This window comes from Varroa jacobsoni, unplaced genomic scaffold, assembly GCF_002532875.2.
Source record: "Varroa jacobsoni isolate VJ856 unplaced genomic scaffold, vjacob_1.0 scaffold_1244, whole genome shotgun sequence".
In the NCBI taxonomy this organism is placed as follows: domain Eukaryota; kingdom Metazoa; phylum Arthropoda; class Arachnida; order Mesostigmata; family Varroidae; genus Varroa; species Varroa jacobsoni.
The window spans coordinates 757,942-782,400 of NW_019214146.1; the positions used below are offsets into that span (position 1 = coordinate 757,942).

At 41.4% G+C, this 24,459-nt stretch overlaps 1 protein-coding gene and 1 long non-coding RNA gene across 5 annotated transcripts; both read left to right on the forward strand.

The window, feature by feature from the left end:
• The first annotated feature begins 6,828 nt into the window (after nt 1–6,828).
• On the forward strand, nt 6,829–13,816 carry LOC147752463 (uncharacterized). The gene is made up of 2 exons (XR_015314022.1): nt 6,829–7,138; nt 12,779–13,816. It is a non-coding gene; the product is annotated as an uncharacterized LOC147752463 (long non-coding RNA).
• A 336-nt stretch (nt 13,817–14,152) lies between these two features.
• On the forward strand, nt 14,153–24,171 carry LOC111267970 (uncharacterized). 4 transcript variants are annotated; one of them, XM_022846609.2, is made up of 3 exons: nt 14,153–14,251; nt 20,446–20,728; nt 21,808–24,171. In XM_022846609.2, the coding sequence occupies exons 2-3, from the start codon at nt 20,447–20,449 to the stop codon at nt 22,843–22,845; spliced, it is 1,320 nt and encodes a 439-aa protein (XP_022702344.1). In that variant the 5' UTR covers nt 14,153–14,251; nt 20,446; the 3' UTR covers nt 22,846–24,171. The 4 variants fall into 4 exon arrangements, 3 of the variants coding, with proteins under 3 accessions (XP_022702344.1, XP_022702343.1, XP_022702345.1); XM_022846608.1 differs by lacking the exon at nt 14,153–14,251 and adding an exon at nt 14,266–14,432; XM_022846610.2 differs by lacking the exon at nt 14,153–14,251 and adding an exon at nt 14,502–14,735.
• Nucleotides 24,172–24,459: the final 288 nt, after the last annotated feature.

The following is a 24,459-nucleotide window of genomic DNA, read 5'->3' on the forward strand; positions in this document are numbered from 1 at the left end:
ACATGACATTTCGTTGTAAACCTGCGTTCGCCATTTCTTTCGGTACCCACTTCTTGGCCTTACAAAGAAAGAATTATGGTCGATCTAAATAGCTAGCTTTTTCAATGTCTCGATGGAGAATGCGAGCGATCCAGTCCAATAAGTAGACTCCAAGGTTAGTCGGTCGCAGTGCATAATTCGGTTTCAACCCAACTAGGCGAACGTACGTATCTATTTAATATTCAATTGAGAGGTCTCTACACGGAAATCTATATTTTCTTATTACTTAACTGACCAAATCCGGTGGAAAAGTAGATTTGACGATGTTATGTGCCCAGCTCTATTATTATATGCTATTTTCGATAAGTCGATACTGAAGACGATAACACTTTTTTTCGTGGAACGCGACTGAATCGGGCATTGATTTTGCTTAAGCCCAGACTGTTCGCTTAGTCTAGTTTTATCGCGCCGGAAAGGAAAACAAGTACCAGCTACGCCATTAGTGCTGCGAGAATAAACGCTTTTAAACGGCACATCCTTCCGAAATGGCTATTACAGGAAGAGTTTAATTTAGCATTTAAGCGAACGGATCCTATTCGAAAATAAAACCTGTATGATGAACTTGAAAAAATTTACGGGTCATTTTCGTGTATTAAATTTTATATACGACACAGATTGACCGCGATCCGCCTCTTATTTGCTACGTTTGGCCCTAATGAAGCATTTTTGCTGTAAGCCGAATCAATCTTGATATCTAACTATCACTTTTTGATCCCTTCTTATTATTGGCGCGTAAATTTGAATGTTGGTCCGACTAAAACTTCATTTTCCCTCCCAAGCAGGAAAAAGGATGGGTCAAGTAAAAATTGCCTTGGCACTGTAGTCTTCTATCACTACAGTATTTACTGCTGTGAGTAGCGCTACCATTGGAGTTGATATCGAGTAATCCAGCAAAACTGGCTGAAAATTCTGAAGCTAAGCGAAAACCTGTCTATGCCTAAGCCTGTATCGGAAAGAAAAGCTCACGCTAAAAAAAGTAATAGAAAAAGTCTGTATCTAAGCCAAAATCCAGCTCATTTTTCCCTGTTTTAGTTAGTTATAATATATTACCGTTTGTAGATCTTCTACTATCCTCTAAAATAAACAATGTTAGGAAAAATATGAAACCGTACACATCGCGCTAGGTTTTATGCTATACAAAGTTATATGCATTGCTTTCCTTTTACTGTATTATCCTACAGGTGCCTACAAATAAAAATATAACCTGATGAAAACCAGGAAAAAAGCTAGTTATCACGAGTGGAATTATCTCGTAGCTTTAGTCTACCGACCATTCATTCAATAAGAACCTTTTTCGTGAGCAGTGTAACCTGCAGCCATTGTTAGTCCTATGCAATAACCCTTTTGGTCAGCGGTATAAGACCAGGATAGTTCACAAGAGACGCGGGGTTTTTTATCAACCTTCTGGGTTGTCACTTCACGAGTGAGCCCACAGTTTGGCAGAGACCGACAATAAGTGACAGGTACATGCTGAGCAATATACACCCATAATTGTCTTAGGTATTCCACATCCTGTAATGCTATCCTGGATCAACACGCATACCAAATCTTCCAAAGCGGATGACGATTTCCTGATCGCATATGGATTAAATCTAGCTGCGTATGTGCACGTACCCTTCCTGATCATGCTCTTCTTCTTATGTTTAATGTTCTTTTTATATTTAATATTACATGTTAAAAGGCGAGATTATGTAAACTTAGGCATATTTAATAACAAGTGATAAGCATACGTACATCAATTTCTTCTAGTAATGATAAAGAGACGACAATGCAATATGATTTTTGCTCGTTTATGTTGTTTATATTTAATGTTGCATTTGTCAAGTTCAACACGAAAAGAAGTTAACGGAGAACAGACTATGCGATCATCTGCTTTTCCGCGTCCTAATGAAGGACTGTGCGGTAGCGATCATGTAAGAAGTCCAAACGTATTTGTGGCGAGCGGAGCAACGTCATGGCTTTGCGTTACAATCTCATAGTACTATTTTAGGGTTTTAGCTCAATCAACTCAGATAAGGCTCATCGACTAAGTCAATCTATTCTTGATTAGCTCTGTATATTGGAGCACTGCACGCACATCCTTGCACAACCGAAACTTCTGGACCTGTGGGCAACCTCAGGTATAATGTACATCTACTGATTGCTTTACATAGTTTTCGTGATGGTCTGCGCAGCTCACACATGAAATATCTATGCTATTTTTACTTCAGCCGGATGACAGGTGTACTGGATTTCTGCACAATTCCTGCTTTTCATTAACTATAGCAACTGTGTACATCTCTTCACTATCTCGTTGCCCCCCTGTGCATCCAAATCTAAAATATGTGCTGTACGCGCCTTCAACCGAAATGAATTAATAAATACTGAAGCAAAGAATAAATGTACATTAAATAAACATAGTATCTTGTTGTTTGTGGTGCCGGTGGGAGCGTGAGCAAAAGATTTAATGTTGCTTTAGGCCGTGACCTGGGTTAGAATGTAGACAGAATTGCTAACACATAACTCATTCTCTAATAATCTGCTGGTTCGGTCTTGCGTAAGAGCCTTTCTCCTAGATCAGGCTAATTCTACGTTTGCAGATTACAGTGGGCAACAGAGTCAAAAGCCTAAATAATTATTTGTTGCACGCTATATTGTTGAGAAGGCCTTTGTTTCTTCACACACACATTTCGAGATACCCATGCAAATTAGCCCATACCGATGGAATAGACTATGCCGAACACCAAATTTGTTCCATTTCAAGGTCCGATGATTGTTTTTCCGTTGCTTAATAATCCTACTTCGACGGTATGAAACTACCGAATATGGACCGATTCTGAAATGCTACAAAACACTGCGGATCACGAAGGAGCTATTGTGTTTTCTTACACAGTGCATGCTTTCAATTACACTTACCTCGCTGTTCCTTTCATTTAATTGTACATGTAGCACAGCATATATCGATGGTTACCTTCTGGATGAACGGTTCTTGGTTGCTCTATTTTCTACTATAGAATTTCTATGCTGGAAACAGTTTTGCTATGGTAAACGATGGCTGCTTACGTTTAGGCAGAGTAATGCAGTAGTGGCTAACTGTGTTGTACAAGACAATTTCGGTAATCAATATGAAGATATCTATATCTACCGAAGAGAAAGTTCATCGTGAGAAGAACGCATTTTCCTATATAAACAAGCAGTTATAGTCAAACATCCGTGCCTTGGGCTTTTTTTTTTAAGCTTTGATATTTGGGAAATAACACGATCGCGCTGAACCTATAATTTGGAGCTAGCTCTTGCATAGGTACAGCCTGATGGTAAACTGGTTTGTTAACGCAAATCTAATTGTAGGGACTTTCATAGCAGGAAATGTTGCATCAGCCGCTGGCCACCCTAGAATCAGCGGCGCCACACATTCTATTGTGTACCACCAAATCATGTTGGTTCCTGTTAGGTGCTCGGCGTTAGTGGGCTGAGACAAGGTGTCTGGAGGGCTGCCTGAAGTTAAATCGCCGAAAGTTATGGTGGGCAGTACATAGAGCGTTTGCAGAAGCGTTCAAGCTTAATTTATCGCAAGCAGATACAGTATGCGCCTATCGTCGACCAGTTTCAACTAGCTAACGACGCAACGAATTTCTCTGAGTACAACGATTTGCTGATTGCATCTAATCCCCGCGGTAATGAACATAAGAATACCTATTATTATTATTATTATTTATGCTATGGCCATGGACGACTGGTGTTTACAAAGCACTTCCCGCTAGCCTAGCCCACTGTCCCTGAACATTGTATTACATTAATCATAAATGCGCTACAAAAAACGATAGCGTGCCTTATTCTGGCGTATATTACGTTTGCCGCATTGAAAACATAGTTATTCGACAGGTTTAAGAAATTCGCCAATTGTAAGAGCCACAAACAAACTGCTGTACTTCGAAATACATATATATCTAAAACATAAAAAAAAAAAAACAGAAAATGATAACCACCTTATTCGAGAACTGATCTTCAGGCGTTTGTGAAAGAAGTCAACGCTGAATCGAAGAATGCTCGTGACAAAGCGCATAAAACGTGTGGGGAATGGAGGATTTTTACGAAAAGAGTTCGCTTTTTCAGTAAGCTTAAATAATAGACTTCTACGATCCGGATCCACCGACTCATCTCTCAATTAAGAAAAATCATTTATCGTACTGTGATGACGCCGTTGATGGCATCTTCCTCGAGGTTCCCGAGGCCTCCGCATCGTTGCAGTGTAGCGTTCTGTCAACAGTACTTACTCATCCCCACGTGGACGATGATTCGTCTTCTAATCAATGTATATCAATAACATTAATGGTCTATGTCATGTTACAGAACTAGGTACTCCATTCTAAATGCTTAATGTCAACTTTTTAGCTTTAGTTACTTTTTAGCTAGCTAGGTCATATGCCGATACCGATAGAGTGAAGCTTTCATGTTGTCACTAATTTTCTATCTACTGCAACAGAAAGCTGTGAAGTGGAGTATGAGACGGTTTTTCAAAGAAGCACAAAGCCAAAAAGGCATTGCATCTACTTTGTTCCGTCTCCACAACGCTGATGTCTTTTGAAGTCTTTCTTGTGATATTGCAGTGCTCTCCCGCGTAGTATTTAGAGGAAAATCGTTAGCAAGTCGTTCGAAATAATGGAAATCGGCCTTTTCTTGGCCTTCGCTGGCCTAAATTAATTTCAATAAGTAACCTTGCCTAAAACCATGTATTCAAGACATTGTCAAGCACTGGGCAGTAACCGATCTTTGAATCCTTGCCTATGGAGCTAACTAGTTGAGGTTATTTAGTCCTATGCAGCATAGATCTTGACAGTGATACAATACAGAACTTAATGATCTCAAAACGTAGAGTTGTTTTTATTCAACAGAGTTTTTGAAGAGACAGCTTTAATAGTGTGGAAATATCAATGACGAGGCTAAAAAAATGCGACAAATCTCAAACGCAATGTTATTTGAATTCAGAGTTTTAACGAGTATGCTATAGGCATAGGTAGAGGGCATATTACGGAAATACATTTTATACACTTTTGTATTTCATAATAACTAAAGCAGTATTTCAAACAAATGAATGTAACAACGTGCGTTCTTGTTGGAGATGCTGTTGTTACTGCAGGGCACGCCCTCTGGGCGACTACTGCCTGCCCTTCCGCCTGCGTTTCCGTTGTAGTAACCGTCTTATATCCCTTTGTCTTCTGTCACCAGATCCTCGAATAGAAAGGGTAAACCCCGCTTATTGCCGTATACAGTCGCACCGTCGCCACAATGTTCTTTGCAACCGTAACTCCTCTTATCTCCTGCTTTTGTAACCAAGCAACGAAAGGCGATTCGTAGACCTACCTTAAAGTCACATTCTAAATGGAATTTCTTTCATTTTCATAGCTTGCCTCGTGCGCCATTATGCTACAATGTATTTAAAGGTCCCACAACTTCATTGGAGATCCAAGATAGTATAGAATTAGATATATAACCTAAACATCCAGTCTTAAAGGGTATTTTACAGAATGTAAGGTTTGATTAAAATATTTTTATGGGTTAAGACACAAAGTAAATAACTTATTATTTGTGGGCTATTTCCTTCCTTTTCCGTAAGATACTCTATATCAATCTGTATACGCAAAAAAAAAGAAACGAAAAATACTACACGTAAGGTCACCTTGCTTACCACTAAACTGCGATTAGTCTCCCTTAGCATTGAACACTAGCAGCTTTGTCTGTCTAACCCCCTAGGGAGTGTCTACCTTGCCTATATCTGTGTACATTACGCTTTTGTTCGCAAATGAACTGAGTTACATTACAAATGTAGCTATTACTGCTAACGCTGTTCTAATAGCAGTTGTTTCACAGTGTCGATGCTTTCCGTGCCCCAGTTGTCATTTGTTGTAGAAAAGCCCACCGCACTAAGCATACTGTAGGAGTCCAGCAGTTGCGACGGAAAGCCTGTCGCAGAATGGGAGGTTGCCTGAGGGCCCCTGGGCATAGCAGAAAGGTCTGCGCAAGGCTAGCAAGAAAGGCGAGGGAGTGGAACCCAGAGAAGATAAGGCAAGTAGATCCGGGCGGCGTGTTGTGTCGCCCGTGAAGCACGTAATGGCGGAGTGTTGCCGTCACGCGGAACTACCGTGAGGACATTACTACACACCGAGGACGAGTAGGAAAGCAAGCGGATATAGAGAAGTGGGACGGCCAAGCGGAAGAATCGACCAACAGGCAACAAACACGGCTGTCGGTAGCGGCGCAATGCCACGGGGTCAAGCTGTAGGAGGGAAACTATTCCTAGCCGACCGCGTCCCCTAGTTGTCTGTTGTCGTTGGTCGTTCGCGTAGTTGTCTGAAAGGCCCGGGAGGAAGCTGTTTGGGTCAAACAGTGTATTTGGCCGATTTACCAGCGAAAGCCGGAGTAGAGGGTACCCGAGAGAAATGGCGAGAGAAAACAACGTTTAGGAGGCGGTGGGTGGTTCGAAGTGACGGTGGAACAGATGCCTCTTTCTGCCTGTTTCAAGTGGGGGTGGCGTGTTTCGCTTTCGGGACATACCCGAAAGCCCGGTTGCCGCAGCCGCCTTCCAGCGTACCAAAATGGGGAAGAAGAACATACAGGTGCTAATCGGCATAACAGTCGTAGTAATATTTACGCGGCAACGGTTTAAGGTAACTGACCACGGCCGATAGAGCTAACATGACCAAATATGGCCGAAGCGCCCTACAAGGTACCTCTCATAAATAGAACGCTCATTGGCGTTATATCGCAAACGCATCATCGAAAAATCAGGAGCGTATGTCATAGTGTGTAAAAATAATACGCATGATTATGCTTCTACTATTTAAATGACGGCTTCTTAAATAGTTTAAAATTGAAGATGATGTAGCACTAAGGCGGCCGTGTGTCATTTGTGCAGACTAAACCAATACCCATAAATCACTAAAAATAGAATAAAAACAAAGGCTGATTACTCAAACGAACACGACTAAAACAAATTAAGCAGTTTCGACGGATGTCAATGGATATATACTTTGTGTAGTTCGAGTTGTCCATCCAAAACAACGAAAAGGGGGAGCGCTGGTCGACTATGCTGGAAAAAGCTAAGCATAAGACTAATTTTACTGTAAGAAAGCGTGGGGTTACTAGTATTCCTTTTATTAAAGCTGTTTATGAGGTATAATAAGGAAGTTATTTTTTGCCGAGGTGGGTGCACAAGAACTTCAAGTTTTTGTTTTTCTTATTGTCTGCCTTCTAAATCCCTAATAGTGAGCTGTTCTAAAATGCTGAACCTATTTTGCTTTTGGTCTAGCCGGTTCAGCCAGATATCACAAAGTTTTCTTTTTTATGAGGTGCATTTACGGGTATACAGAATGACCAAAATAGCATTTTTGACGCGTGCATAATTTTACATTTCCCCTTTGTCGAGGAACCCTAAAACTTACGTGAGATATTTGTGCTTCGTATGCGGCAAGGACTGTGTGGCGAAGCATATTCTACATTCCAAAAAACATTTTGCCTTTGGCTTTTCGGCGAACTAGAAAAATCAAAAGGCGAGAAAAAAGCTTTGCTTGAGACGCCATTTTAAAACTACATCTATGTAGTGGTGGCAGCTATAGTCTTCATTTTATACATACACTGGTCCCAAGTTACCAAGATTTATGACTTGAGTGAATAACCGAAAAATGCTGCCGAAAATGCTGTTTTTGGGTATTCGATATACCAATCTCTTTGGGGTTCGAAATAAGGATGAAATCCTGTGATCTACCAAAAACTAAAATAACGGCCTTAAAGAAAGCGGTTTTCAAAATCGTAAAAGGGAAGCGGATAATGTTTATGTAAAAACTTAATGGACGACGAAAAGCACTTTAATACGTAACGAAGCATCGGAACTCCAGCAAAACGCCTGTAACGCAAGACTTGGCAGGATTCTCGTATAATAAGGAGTTGAAGCACTATTCTCAGTTGATGGTAGAACGACTGCCTTCATATGAAAGCAGTCTTGTGACATACCTGAGTGCGGATACATGATACCTTTACATAAATCTTGTGACAAGAATTAAGAGGCTCATTGTTCCGAAGAATATATTGTTCGCTAGTTTAAGCGGACTTCTCCACTCACCGAGAGGAAACGAAGAGCGCGACGCTAGTTTAAAAACGTATAGGAATAGGCTTTGCATGAGATGAATGCGGAACAACAAGGGGACTTTCATTCCATAAGCATTTTTCGACATTCTGGCATTTCATATTAATCATACGTTTCAACTCGCTACCTACACAATTTCAGCTGTCTTCGGTTGTGCTCGCATTCTACGTCAGTAGAGATTCTCTTACTGTTTTCTGGCTGAACGTCTGTGGAGGGAAGTCAGTCGCTCGCAGCGCGATTCTCTAACAGCAATTCCGGCCAACAAGTGTCCAAGCTTTCTGTCCGCATATACTACTAAGTCGTGCCGCTGTCTATGTCCTCTTTCTTTTTCATCCTGTCATCGTCCGTGTCGTTTAGTTGGGCGTATGTGGACAAGTATTCCATGTGGCTCCGTGGACAATGCCTTGGGCATTCACAGAGACGAAATCAGCAGACCGTTTCTCTCGCCGCACGGGCAGCATCAGCAGTAGACGCCGTATCCTGGCCGGTTCAACCAGTTTGACCCTTCATGCCATCTTCTGCTAGGTGGTACCGGTCGACAGCAGCGGGTGCAGCAGCAGCGGGTGCAGCAGCAGTGTCTGCAATGCGGCTGAATGTCTAAGCTTACGCCTCACCTACGGCTGCCCAGAGGCACGCGGCTATTAAATAACGCAACAGCCGCAGGGCCCGCGACTACAGCGGGAACAACAGCAGAGGGACATCGGTGATAGTCAACGAACGAACGACGAGCAAGCGAAGCGACGAATGGACTAAAGGACGTAAAGGGCTCTTGCAGGTGGACCGTTGCTAGATCTACCGGGGGATGACCGAGAGGTTTCTGTCAGGCAGGGATAACCGCTAGCAGCTGCTAGCCGCTAGCGGCAACCACGGCCGCAAGGCAGGACCCTGGCCTGTGACCATAGAGGATGGCTAGGACGACGTCCCTGAACGACAGACGAATGAGGGTCGAGAACAGCAGCGAAACAGCAGGTGGTCTCGATCCCAATAGCATTCTTTGTTATTAAGCAGAAAGGGCAGCCATCAATAGCAGAGCTCTCTTGTGTATGTAGGTACATACGTTGGGCCAATTTTGGGTCAAAGTTTGACCGGTTGAGCAGGCACACAGGTCCCGGCTACGGCCGGGGCTAGATGAGACATGATATCACCTCGTTCGCTCTTTGCCCGTTCACAGAACATTACCCATTTCAAGCTTGGCTCGACCCCCCGTTCCATAGAAATACAGAAGCGACAAAAGCAACGCCTGTCGGATAGAAAAAAACCGCCGACGTGAGCACAATTCCCGACGACAGAACCTTAGTCCAAAGCATCTGACCGTGACCTACGGCGATGCGCATTGCGTAAGAATGCGTGATGCTGCTAACAAGCAGTGCTACGAAGTCGGCCAGTACCTAAACAACACCATCTCCCAGTTGGAGCTTGCCTGTGAAAACGCAAGCCATTTTGGAATGACTTTGCCCTCAGCTTATGTTTACTACTCACCAGCTAACAATCAGCTAAATTAGCGTGAAATAATTAATCGTCCAAATAGCGGCTAATTGAGGCTAAGGAATCCACATGGTAAATCAACTTAAAGGAAATTTAGTATTGTATGAGTTAGATTGAAGATTCGTAGGTGTACGAAATAATATGATTGCATATAACAGAGATAGCCGTCGAATTGATGTAGAATTAAAATGTAGAAAAAAAAACTCATGCTAGGATACTTTAAGGAGCACAGGTGAACTCCACACAAATGTTCCGTCAGTTCAAATTGGCCTAAGTTGGTGTGCTCCATGATCTTTGCGCGGAAACCACTTCCTCTTCCATTTCCGCCACGAAATGACCACCCCGCTTCGAGCGATTTCATAAAATAGAGGATACTTTATATAGTGACGTACTTGCCTTTGCCGGGATTTAATCAGTGTTGTCGTTTGGACGAGCTAGTTACACATTATCACCATAGTGCGAGTGTCGGTCGATGATCATCTTGGACACTTAGGTATTGTCTGTATAAGCATGCTTGCGAATTTACTCAAGGAAACGGCAACACCTCTTTACAGTTTTATTCCACAGTATTGCCTTATCACGCCAAACGTTTAAATGTTGTTCGAAAAGTATTCGCACGATACGTACTTTTTAAATTTATCCAGTTAAAAGCAGGCCCATTAAACTCCTTGAATTGAATAACTAGTCTATTTCAGCGTGAACACTAATTCACGCCTAGCGTACGGAAGTTAGACATATCTGTTTTGTGACTGAGCTCGGAAATAACTTATTAACATTGCCACAAATATTATCTCTTACTAGATTAGCGATTTAGAAGCTGAGAAATGATGTATTGGTAGAAAATTTTGTTTGGGGGTATGGGATATATTAAACATAGAACAAATCTGCTAAAGTGTAAGCTAAAACCGTAAAAGCCGTCACTTTTCCTGCTATCAAGATGCGCTCAATTGTGTATATATGTACACTAAATTGTTACGTGCGTCATTCTTATCAAACCATTCCCGAAACTCGTACTGAATTAGAGGCTAGTTTAACTCGTACTGGTGTAAAAGTCGCTGTGAATTGTCAGCTAAAGCGGTCGGTGGCAGTCTTAGAGAACTACCGCGTTATGTGAAATCAAATCTACGAACTATGCTATAATGGAGCCGACAAGGGAAAGACCTTATCTGGAGGACCCTTACAGGTTTCGAGGGGATGGAGAAGGGTTTGACGAAGTCAAATGATAACGAGCTGGAACGAAGTTCTCTTTCCCAAAAAACCTCTCCTCTTATGAATGTTGTCCATTTTGTGTCTTTCAAATGACAAGACACACGCCCCGTATCCTGTCCTACCAACGCCGATCGCACTCTTGCCGTGAGTATAGAGAAACAAGTCAGCATTGTGTGATTCATGCAATCCGTGCATATGGAAGGCCTTATATTCGTATGTCTGCGTTCTTCTAGTCTGGAAAAGAGTTGAATTTTTGTCGACGAACTTGCGAGTGGTTCAGCTCATGTCTGCTCTCTGTTCAACTCGATTTTAAACGGTCGTCGAGGTGAATTTGCCGTAGTACGAGACCACAAAAACGAAAAAGCTGTACGTTGATAGTAGCGTTGTTGATGGGGACTAGTATCGGTCTCTCGCAATACAGAAGAGCTGGCCTGAGCCAATTGGTGAACCTACTTGCTCCAGTCTCCCTTTTGATCAAAGGCGAATATAAGGAAAAGTGCCTGAAGTGTTTAGGGGACTCTTGAGGATTCCCGTCGCGGCGCGGCGTGGGCCCGAATGAAAACGGCATCGGCAAAAGTGTGGAAATAAGGGTTTCAGTTGACCGGTAAAGACAGACTTTTATCAGTTAAGGCTAAGAGAAGTGCGAAGTTGCGGCAAGACTCGATTTGGGGCGAGTCGACGTTCGAAGCCTGAGGCTTTTGAGACTGGACAGGACGGCCGATCGTTCGAATACCAGTGCTTGGACGGACGAAGTAGTAGACTCAGAGGTAGTGTTTGCTTTGAAGACGGCGAGTAGTACCGGCAGTCGTCGCGTCGGGAGTAAACCAACGACTCGTCGTTTCACGAGAACCTCTAGACGGAATGGCAAGGCGCTAGAGGGAGGTTGGGGGAGAGGAAGACAGCGCAGGCAAATGATCAACAAACATAGGATAAGATCTTCTGCTTCTAGCGCTAATGTCCGTCTGGTCGCCAAACGGAGTTAGTCGCGCTTCTGAGAGCAAAGTAGCATGTATACATTCGATCCCAGACATAGCGAGTGTGCAAATAAGCAGCACGGTACGCAGGCGGATGGATACTTGCGTAAAAACACTTGCTTGGTTTTCTGCGAAGAGGTGGGCTTGTCTGTCGTAACTAAAAAACGATTTTAGATCAAGGCATACTCGAGGTGAAAAGCGATGCTGTGTTTAGTAAAGAGGATGGATGCAGCCTATGCTGAAACCAAACCACCTCGAAGAAGGAGAGCGAATCGACGCCAATACGTAAATCTGAATGAGGAAAAAAGGAGTCTGTTTGAAATAGCGGCAGGATACAATTGAGATACGTAGCTTGGCTCAAAGTGCGATTCAGACAAGTAAGCCGTTAACGATTAGCTGCCACTTATAGTTTCAAAACAAGATTAACCAAGAGGATAAGTTGTTAACAAGCGTTTTCTCGATAAATTTACATTTGTAGCGCAAGATGACTCACGTTGCGCTATGTATCGCACAGCGGCGCTCGGGTGAAAAGTCGCCGCCGGTAAATATGCTATCTAACTTGTTTAGATAATTTAAAAATGCTCCCGTATGCAAAAAATGGTACTCTTTCTTATTAAGTGAATAAAACGATTTATTATTATAGTAGAATCGGAAATGTTACTTGGTAGAAAGAATTGGAATAATTACACTGTTTCAGTTCTTCAACATATTTGACAGAGAACACAGTTTGTCAATCGAGTTCGATCTAGTCCCTCTAAATGAATCTGTGCTCGTAAAGCACAACGTTTTTATCAATGCACACGTTGACAACGATTGATAACAAAACAATTTTTATCTTAATGGGTTCAAACACAATATTAACTTTAAGGGTTGTATACGACGTACTGCATTATTTAATTCAGCACTAACCCCAGGCGTGTTTCTTGGATAACATGGTTCTGCTTAATTTCAGACAGGCGCTACGTCAATCCAGCGTACATAGAGCATTCTGCTGCACTAAGACACACTCAAATGACCGTATGGGTACATATAGACAATATAAGAGGATCCCAATTGGCGATATTTATGTCACTACCGCTTCTGATAGTAGACCATTGCTAGAAACTACGATTTTGGTAAATATGTACAAGAGTTAAAGGCGTGCAAAGAACGGCTCCCAAACGCTCGTACGTATGATTGGACGGGGATCATTAGTCGAATGGGAGCTGTAGCCTGGGAAAGTAGATTTACATTTGGATATCGTGCAGACATCATGTACCCACTGCCTTTCAACAATATGCAACCCACCGCCTTGGGAGAATAAAGCATAGGCTCATGTACGTCGGGCAGGATGTACCCTCCCCACTTACGTTCTGAGATACCCCTTATGAGCCGCTTGTCAGCGAGATCAAATTTGTTCGATATGCAGCCTAATCTATACGTTCAGCCAGTATCGCGTTGTATTTCGAAAGGACTCGCACAGCAGGACAGCATGGATTCCTTTTCTGTGCGTGGACGAAACTGCCATATTCAACACTGAGCACACTGTTCTGAGATTGTCATCCCATCGCATACACATTCGTTGCGTTATAGCTGTCTAGCCCATCTGTCGGCAACTCCCCGACGGTACCCAACGGACACCTTCGACTCAACAATCGGCATCTGTCGATGAGATCCGGGCGATGAGAACTGCATTGCATACAAAGTACAACGCATCGTCTTCGCTTCCACTAAACAACAGGCAGTATCAAACACTCTCTGGATGGGAATCATACAAAATGGTTGGATATGAGTTTGTCTGTATAACCGTGGGTCTATCGGCAGGCAAGATTACGGACGCCTCTCCTGGAGGCGTGAACCGTCGATAGTGACATGGGCGCTGAAAGATACCCTCCCTTATGGAACTGAACGTAACGGAGATCAGAACTGATCAACCGTACGAACTTATACAATGGTCCGAAGTGGTCGCAGTTGACATACGTAATATAGCTAAATACAGAAACTCACAGAAGATAGTTGGTCGTAATTTGATGTGCAGGACGTGGGTAATCGTTCGCACAAGAATAATCGCACGTAGGTCCGAAAGATCTAGATGGGGTGTGCTCAGAACGTGTTACATATAAGAAAAGAGCATTGACCACAGAAACTAGAACTAGAACTAGTGTACACCGAACGACATTATGATGATGAGTGTTTACGAATGTTGTTTATGAGATGCTACTTGATGGTTCTCTACTCTCTGACGATTAAAGTTCGCCTTATTTCTATCAGAAGAGACGGTCAGCTGACATGTGTACGCAACGTATGCCACATAAATGATGTGCGACAGTTGGCAATCAAGAACTAATCTAAATGACATGCGCAGGTATACATGTGCTTCCTGCACATCATGCAGACCGCCAATGGTAATCATCCTTGCATCGGCATGATAGAAGAAAGCAAATAGGTAGGTCCAAAGCAATAGATAATAATGACGCCCTAATTTGTTGCAGACGTGACCAGTAATTTATCATAACATTCATTACTAATATTAACGTATTATCGAGTGCGTAATTCCATATTTAAATTGTTGTTACCTGAGCCTTTCAACGGCAACTTGCCGATGCACTTCAAAGCACCTTTCAAACGTGTGTACTATTATACTTATTTTTTTTTTTTATGATGAATACCTATAGATGTACATAGATGCACTTGTTGTATTAGGGACCTTTGGAAGCTTACGTTCGAAACGCGTAACATAATTAGCTTGGAACATACAACATAGGGTCTGCTGATGTGAAGCTGCTGTCTTTTTCACTTCATTTATAAAAACTGTAGTAATTTCTATCGTCTCCTCAAAAAGTGTCTGTTTTGTTCTCTGAGCGTATGCCCAAGTCTGCGTGATCTTATTTCGACTACATCGTTGATTTAGGCGGCTGAAAGGTATCCAGGTATGCAAAGATAAGAAAGTAATTAACTGGATTTCTCACTAGAGTGATAACGGTATGTCATTTTTGCAATATCCATTAGATACTTAAGAGTCCAAACACCGTTTCAAACTATGCTGAATTAAAGCGAAAATTTTCTTATCGATAAGGAAAATAAAAAATATTTCAACCGGTGTGAATTAGAAAATGATGTTTCTGTTGCGGTTTTACTGCGCTGAATGCACAGTTTCACATTATATCTATATCTATCTGCTATGGAGCCTGCGTGACTCTATCCATAATGGGCGGTAACACACTAGTATCAGTAAATGGGGATTCTTCAATGTTGACCTAAAGGCACCTTAAATTGTTTTACTTAAAACAATTTGTCTAATTTGCCTACTAAAATCTAAGAAGATTTCAATGCTGCAGAGCTAAGGGGTGTTTTTGTATTATGTTTTTCATCCTTCAGTTTCCATTATTATACAGAACAAGGGAGCAATGCTGGCCTAGCCAGCATGTGTGTTTTTCTCCTTGGTATGTACGGAAATTTTAGAATCGAACGCATCTTGCCTTCACAATTTCTTCATTGGAAATAAAATCTTAGAGGCTATTTTAGGAAATCCGTCTATCATTTGTCTACTTTCCTTTCTTGAGAGACACACAGGAAGTTGTCCATCCAGATACCCCACTATTTCGTTTACTCCATTTAGTGCCACGCTTTATTCTTTCATCGCTGGTTCAACAGTTAACCCTTGTTAGGTAAAAACCACCGTCAGGTAAAAAAAATTGAGACAGCACGCATGATCTTCGTTTTCCGATAATATGATTCTTCATTTTCACATCCATGTGAAACATCGGCAAGTTATACGTGTCCTTGTGACAGTACAGGGGAACGTATATACTTACTAAACTTAATAAAACTCGAGGTGGTCTAAATTCAAAACTGGACATATCTCGTTTCTTTCTGCGAGTCAGCCGTTTAAAAACAGTATCGGCCGTTAAACCTCAAAAAAATTCAGGAAGTCGGGCGTCTGAGGTCCTCTATGCCTGGCCTTCCCATAGCCACTGTTTCATTTTAGGAGCTCTGTAATATTTATCCTTTATGTTCAAGGGAACAAACGTCATGTTAGATCGTTCCTTAAGCTTATTCAAACGCTGTTCAGAGTTCTCTATTGGAAATAGTTCGCATTATATCTGCTTGTTCAATGCGAAACTTGTTCTTTGTTTGTGAGTTTTCGCCCAAAAAACATCCTCAGATGATTTTCGTTTCTGATCATAACCGCTGACCCGTTCGCTTCCAATTTCGCTGTTCTCCGATAAGCGGCCCAATACTCCTATAATCGTTTCTCTGAGGCGTTGCTACAATAAATAAATTTATATACACATTGATTAATGATGAGAAGGACAGATAGACGGCTTTCATATCGCGAAAGCCTCATGTCAGTTGTCATGGCAGAGAACTCAAGAGCAAGTATAATCTATTGAGCTGTTAAAAGTGAACCTGGCGCATTTTGAAATTGAATAACTTGAATTAGCCCAGCTAGAGCGATGATTTTAGAGGCCTCATTTACTTTTAGACACTTGAAGTGCTCTGGCAGCTTCGAAACACCCATGTACCTACCTGTTCATGTTTTCCAACTAAATTCACAGTCGAGTATGTTGTTTCACCAGTTGCTTTTTTTGGAGTATCGAAAGCCCCAAACTACATAGGCTGTGACCGAGAGAAGAAGCCCATTAAAGCCAAGATTCTATATGTCTTTGCTCGAGCCAAGAAGTAATTAGGACATGGCGATGAGGTTTGGCGTCGTTAAGCAACCAGATTACGTGTTTTTGTTCATAAATGTTTTGAGAAATTCAAGATTGCATTCATTATTTCATTGATCATAAGTATCTCATAATAGCAAGTGCTTTTTATATCCACTGCAGGTACTATAATCACCTTGCGTTTCAACCTACTCAACACTTAGCACCGAACTCCATTTCTCTACAGGGCTACGCCATTCTCTCACCCGGTAATTGAATCATGCCTCGTCCATGGCGACCGTATGCTCCTGGCGGGTTCTTCAAGTTCTGATTAAGTTCTTCAAATTGCACCTGGAATGCATTGCTGGCATCCACAACTGGCCTGAAGTTAGCTCACGGGAGACCCATTTTTTACGCAGTTTCCTCATTTTCAGCATTCAAGTTATACTTATGTAACACGTGTGGAACGCCAATGTTGGCCAACAGAGCCTTTGAGCTTCTAGCTCACCTGTCGTAAAAACCTCCTCAAATTCGGCGATGCACGTTTGTCCTGAGGCTCCTGACATCCACCCACCTTTTCGCTGGTCCTCAATGCTCCAGTCACCGTTCTTGAGACGTTTGTACCATTTAAACACTGTGCCTTCGCTTAAGGCCTTTTTGCCTGACGACTTCACCGATCTTCGACAAACTTATGCAACGCTTTAACCTAGGAGGAACAAAAACTTAACCACTGATCGTTAATTTTCGAGGCTAAAAAATGTCCTTCTACTCTTATGTTTTCCGGAGCGAACTCAACTGGTTTTCACTCAAAGTTTTTAAGAGATTGGATATTCACGAACTAAGTTTCGGCCGCTACCGATCCGTAATTTGAGAGTTAATCCAATTTTGTAGTCCGCCAGGGTCGCCTGTAGTAGTCCATTCGTGAATTATCCTGGGGTAAAAAGTTCAATAAAAAAAAAAAAAAACAATCAATATATGATTGTACAAGCAAAGCCCTATGAATCCCCTTCTAAAATCGCGCAAGTCGTTGATTGCAAAGATGATGAAAGTGCGACGGTTCTGGGATCCTGAAGAATCTTTTTAGATCCTCAAATATTTAAGTCATGCAAGCATTTGATGATGAATAAATTAACCAGTTTACGACTACAAAAATTAAAAAACTCTAGATAGTTTTTTCCCGTTAAGATTTGAGAAGCAGCACAGGAAATTCTCTCGCAACGGTCTGATGGAGGTCCAAAGGAAAGCATGACACCAGAAGGCAACATAGAACGCGTTCTGCTTTTTGTATTGTGGCAGATCGCCTAGAAGGTTAATTGTGAAATCACCGCACGTCACCCTGTTACAATTAAACCTGCCTCGAGGAGGCTTGTGTTCAGCAAAAATGGCTGAGTATCATACTATTAAATACTCGTATTTAATAGTATGATACTCAATATTATTAATTAATGAAACGGGTTACCTCAGGAAGCCCGAGTATAACTCACTGTGGATATATCTGTTTTTGAGACTGAGTGCCGTTGTTAACGGAATGTCGATAAGAGGCACAAAAAACTTTCTACCATGAGGATGCAACGACACCCATCCGCACCTGCTTCAGACAAGTTCTAATGTCCTCTATTCCAGTTTAACAATTTCAATACCTTCGACTTGGCAGATGCAACACATTGTCTAATTACGACTTAGGTGGAGTAAAAATATTCTTATTTACGACCGATCGCCACCAGGAATGGATTCGTAATGGCAAAAGTTACAATTAAATATGACTTCATCAGTAATAAAAGCACCAGGCGTTTATTTGCGCGTATGTTGTTAAATTACATGTTATGCAAGCTCGGTAACTAGATAACTGATAAGAATTGATTGCCTGTACAACATCCATCGCCTACCTTACACAACTTATCAAGGTGCAGAACTTTCTAAATCGGTACTCCTGTGGCGGCAAGACCTTTTGTATCAGGAAAAAAGTGTAGAATCTATTTATGTGGTTTATATAGTAAACTGACTCGATAGCAGCACACGCTATACTGCACGACTACCTTCCCGTTCGTCTCTTTTTTCTGTCCGTTCAGTTGATATGTAGCTGAAGTTGACAAGGTAGGCGGAATGCTTCGGATTTGATCAGAAGGAGGTTTTTCCGTCAAGTTTGAACATACATTGCTTTTTACCTCTATATTCTGCCCGTGTAACATAATTAACAAATGAGGAAAAAATGTACTGATAAACACATGCCGAATCGACCGCTTCACAGCACATCATCACTTCATTTTTGTACAATATCGTTTTTCAATAAACGACGCAAATGCTTGAGCAAATAGCTCCTGCCAACTAGTGAAATATATAACTGCTATACTGGCACTCCGATTCATTAATAAATAGTGTTTTCGTTCAGGCACAATAATTATAAGCTACTCTTCTGACTCTGGGTACAAGCTGTAGCTGAAAGAAAACAAAGCAAAATGTCTGGTAGGTCAATTCTGGGTATTTTTGTTTGGCTTGTACATCTGTGTACATTGAAATAGTAATAATCAATTGTGGTCAGATATGATGACACGGCCCCTACGCTAACACTGCTGGCCAGTGTCCCTGCATAGTCTTGAGTATAAGACAAAACAATGTTTTCCGGATGGGAGGAGAAATTGTGTAAAAAATATTCATACCCGACGCCTGTTAATGGCGTCCATTACTACTAATTAATTTCTGCACTAGGAACCCTGGCCGAACAGCCGAGTGTCAGACAGCTTAATGATGTCTGAACGATGTTTGGCTGTTAAAAACACTGATTAATGGGAAAAATCACACGACAAAACACTAAGGCACGTAAGAAAACGTCTGTGGCTGTTATCATAATGCTGTCCGCTCAACAACGGCATGGTGACGCTGTCTTTAGAAGCAATTGGTATTAATAGGGACAAAACGCAATTACCCTTTATGCTACTTTTCGGCGTAATTTAACTGTGAAAATTATAGGGGTAATATAGACTTATTCAGTCGATTGGGACCCAAATCGATCCCCTACATAAATCCCTTCGCGGTCAACACGATACTGTTCCATCAGGAGGATGGATCCGGATCAAAGACTTGCGTCAAGACATAGTTCCTTTAATCAGTGGCGATTTTTTCACCCATAACAAGTAACGAACGAAAACTGCAAAGAAAAAAAAGATTTCCAAAATCGGATCTTATACAGACAGACGCTATTAGTTGAAATGAATAATTATTAATACAACTTGAAAATTCAAGTGCGCCGTTCCGGCGCTTCGATGCTTTTCAACTTACTTACAGGAATGATAGCATACCCGAAACTACTGTAAATAGCTTCTAACTTACGTTTCACTAATAATCGCTTGCACTTATAAGTTGTCTGCTGTACACAGCAGTTTATAATTGTTCGTCGTCTTCTCGTGGGAAATAGTTACCACGGAGGCTTGTCTTCAGTGAACTGCGATTTTAATGAAAACATTTTTTTCTTTTATTTCAAAGAATACCTTAGATAGATTTCCTTTTGACTATGCAGTTGACAAGTTCCTTGCAATTTACGTTGTGTTACCGCACTTAGCACCCCTTCGAAGAAGTACCGTTGGTACGTTGCAATATCCCAACACGCAGAATTCCCTCCGTTTTTAAAACAGATCAGCGACGAAGCTAAAGATTTGCCCACGCAGTAACAATGTATTACCAAATATAATTATGGAATATAACATTTAAATACTATGAGCTGTCTTTCGCCAGTCGGATATATACGACAAATATTTTCTACATAATAGTTTCCATAAGAAAGGTATAGTAAAATTTGTCTAATTTTAGTGATTCATTTAAATACACAGAATTTATATATCTAAGCTAAACATATCTCAATCGATGCATTGGATATCAAACTATATTCAGCGCGCAGAGTTGCCGCGCTGCCGCTCTAATAGGTGAAAGTTGATTGTGTCGGCTTTTAAGCTGTATTCTATCTAACCTCCAACGTGTTTATTTGTTATGGAAGAATGATGTTACCTGAAGACGTATTACAGCCTAGAAACGGAATACGACGTAGACAATACTACAATGAAAGCGATACGGTGGACTTGAAACGGACGCAGCGCCGTCTCATCTCATTGAGAGGCGGTACGAAGCTTCTCGTACCAGATGTTCAACACAAGATAGAACTCCTTCAGAGTGAAGGACATAATCCGGAAAGGATAGACGCTTTTTTGAAGTTCTTCCAACGAGCTCTACCTCACGTTATTTCGTTTTCTCGATTCATCTATTCATCGAAGTGGAAAGCGGTACGTAGGCCATCATAGCACTTGATCTATAATATAATCACTTGGTCAGCCGGTGGGCAATTTTACGGGGGTATCAATACAGCAGTAGGGTACAAGGTCCGCTTATTTGTTGACTGCGTGGTGTCGCTTGTAATAGATATTTTTGTATGGTTTATTTTGTATGACGCGATCGCTTCTTTCCTTAGGTGATCACCACGGCATGGCAGGCAATTAGAGGAGGGAAACTTGTAGGGCTCTTTTGAATCGCTTCTCATTTACTAACCTTCATTTTCTGTCAATTTGCAAATTTAAAGTGGAGAAAACTGCAACCTCAACGTGAGGAATGAACCACGCTTCGATCGCTCTTCTAGGTTCGATGGGAAAAACTTGGTGCACTTTTTCTAAACACGGACTATAGAAAACTCGAGAATTGGCACTGTAAAATTCTAGGCTAAATCTGATAGGCAGATCATGATCGTCCTATCAGTACAGTTGTCGGCGATTTAACGGCATCCCCTCTATTAGGGGGCGACTGGAGTGAAATAAGTTCTCCCGCTTGTAGAACTCATCTTTGACGAGCGAGCAAGCCATTATTATCGGGCAGCCGTAGAGCTATCGGCGTATATAACACTAGACAAATTGGGAAGCCTCAGCAGCTTTTCCACCTCGTACCCATATTCGCATAGCAGTTCAAACAGTTATGCATGCAACAAATGACGAGCCGAGGAAAAAATGGGACGACCTAACGACTTGTTTGACATAAACTACATTTTCGAGTCGGAAAAGCAAACGAGAATAGATTATATAAAAAATAATTATAATAGATTAATATAAGTAACATCACTATAAATTACGTAAGTTAATGATAATAATTAGTTAATTTACGGAAGTTCACGGAGGCGTAGATGCGCGTGAGTTTACCTACCACCAGCACGTGGAAGTTGCATGGCATTTCGTTCACACACACACAGACAACGTCTCTCTGGATTCTAGGTGTCCAGGTAGTGAGTTGTGTGTTAGACAAGCATAAACCAGTAAAACAAACTACCCTTCTCCCAATCCGCACGCCCTCTAATTATCATAACCGTTCGTTTTTGCAGGCGAAATGGGTGAAGTGGTTTTTCAGACATATTGCACAATACACAGACATTGAGAATGTTGAGAAGCTTACTATAGAAAACGAGGAGCACGTGGAAGCGTTGACCGAATTCTATAACTCGAAAGAAAGAGTAAACGATCAAGCTGTAGGAGAAATTATGGATGTATTTCAAGCAGTAGTGGAGAATAATACTTTTAAATGGAAATCACTAAACTACCGATATCAAGGGAGAACTATATATATCAAAGATGCCTCTGAGTATTCCCTATATATTTATTGCGAACGCAGAGCGCTACATATTGCGTGTCTTAGCCTGGGGGAGAGCTTCTGCCCAAAGTCGTCTAACTGGAATTGGGATACCTCAGGAATGCCCAGCGCAGCGACTCTGCGACGAGCCGATAGCAAAACCGGAGAATCGCAGTACTTTTCGCTAGTGTTAGAGGAGACATCGTATGAGAAAGGCCGATATGAAATCAAACTGAGGGAACCGCTGAAGGATATCAGTGCTGAGGAGTCCGTTCAGGTGCAATATGGAGTTGTAATAAAGGTTAAGTGGAAGAAGCCCACCGACGATGTTTGCAGGTATTACCAAAGATGCTACGAATTTGCCAGTCAGAAGTACAGCCTGCGCAAGCTGAAAACGTTCGTAACGCAGTTCATCGAAAATCATAAAGGGGGCGATTCCTCGTCATCGGATTTTTCCAACGATGATGAGCCTAACGAGGCCAGCCAACTGAAAAGCCGCCAAAAGAAGACGAAAGGTTCTGATATACATTCCGTCAAAAATGGAAAAGACATTGATTCTGGCGATGGTAATCCTGGCGATACCGATGTCGATGGATCGAGCGCTCTTACTAGCTCTAAGAAACGAAAGACAAAACCATCTGTGACACAGTTCGTTAAAAAAAAGCGTAAAGGCGACGAGTTACCATTCTATGATCAGCCAGATTCTGCTTGTTTCGATGCTGATTATCCTTATAGTACTGATAACATCGAGAGCACAGAGAAGTCTGACGTCTCAACCCAGACGAATCCTTAACTGGGGATGCTAGCTTGTCCTTCGATGTTTGAATAAAAATTATTCTATTTAGGCTGATTTGATTACAAAGTTATCGACGTAGTAGGAAGACTAAAACTGACATATTGCCGGGGTTCATGGGGTTTTGACGAGGACGATATACAGATACCCCACAGCGTTCCGAAGCGGTCTACTATAGTACTGGGAAGGACATACGATAGCATTAGTAGAAGGACATGCTATTGTTGTTCCGAGTCGAGCAGGACGAGTCGCGCAGGATCCTCCTGCGTGGCGTTCACTTCTCTGATTGAGAACTGACTGATTTAACGGACGGACTCCGAAACCACTCGACATTGCTTTGTTCCTATGACCTAGGGTCCCTAAATTACCTCGTTCTGTAAATGAAAAAGATGAGAATTTAATCGAACAAACGATAGTTATCAAAGGAAAGCTGAAAGCCTACGTTCAAGGACTACATACTTCAATACATTATTCTATACGTTAATGTTGAAAAGCCATGTAGCCGCGGTTGTGGTTCACGCAGACTATTATAATAAGGGTTAAGATATTCGGTGCACCTGCGAATCCGGCCGCTATATAATATAATGTATAGAACGCTGTATATGTGGACGTCATTCACCGATTCGAAATTGTTCTAGTTACCAGAGGACACAGCGTAAAGGGAGGCACTTTTAAATGAAAAGTAACAGAGCCTACCCTAAACGACGCTGGTGTTTGAGGGTGCCAGTGCGATGCGGTATGTAGGGTTTTTCATATTGAATGCTACAAATATAAACTCAACTAAGAATATTTAACGCTAATAATTCATAATATTTCGAATCCAAAAAAAATATTTCAAAAATTCATTTTTTTGCTTTAAATGTTATAGAAAAAGATTGATTAGTGTTAACATATGATTATACATATATATATATATATATATATAAAATTTGAAGTTCATCGACGACACTTGTGGATCGCGTGGAAAACGTTTAGAAGATGGCCAAAATAATCAATGAGAAATTATTCAAACAAGAGATTAAATAATTTGGTTTTCTTCGTTGGAAAATAATTTTCAAGTTTGGAAGTCCTCGGATACGTCGAAGCCTGGTAGTGGTCTCTGTATGGATATATTATGACGCCATTTTATCACATGAGTATATAATCCTGTCAAACCGAATAAAAGCTAAAACATTTCGTATTGTGCACTCTGTTATTTAACATCGTTGAAGTTTACTTCGGTAATTAAGTACGCACAGAACGACCATGAGATCCAACTGACAAACCACTGTTATTTTATATGTGCTTAGTAAAGGGTTGTTTGTTAGCTCTCTGTAATAGAGTCAATGTCTGTTTCCTTATTTGATGACATGTTATTAGTGAGGCTTGAATCAGCGTCTTGTAGAGTAGTGAAAAGTCACTGGGCGAAGGTGGCCATATTATTATTAATTATGTATGCATAACTTAAATATTTCGAAAGCAAGGACTCATCTGAATCAGTGTGACGGCCTTATTTTATGGTAGAAATAACTTTTTTACACATTGTGACAAATACCATTGAGCTAAGAAGAGATGTTCTGGGGATAGCTTTGTTGAAGAATCATAATTAAATGCGATATAGAGAACGGTGCATCC

Bases quoted from the DNA above. Each gene is read 5' to 3' on its own strand.
- LOC111267970 (XM_022846609.2), top strand. From the start codon at position 20,447: ATGATGTTACCTGAAGACGTATTACAGCCTAGAAACGGAATACGACGT. The intron at 20,729-21,807 runs GTACGTAGGCCA...TCGTTTTTGCAG, and splicing joins ATTCATCGAAGTGGAAAGCG to GCGAAATGGGTGAAGTGGTT.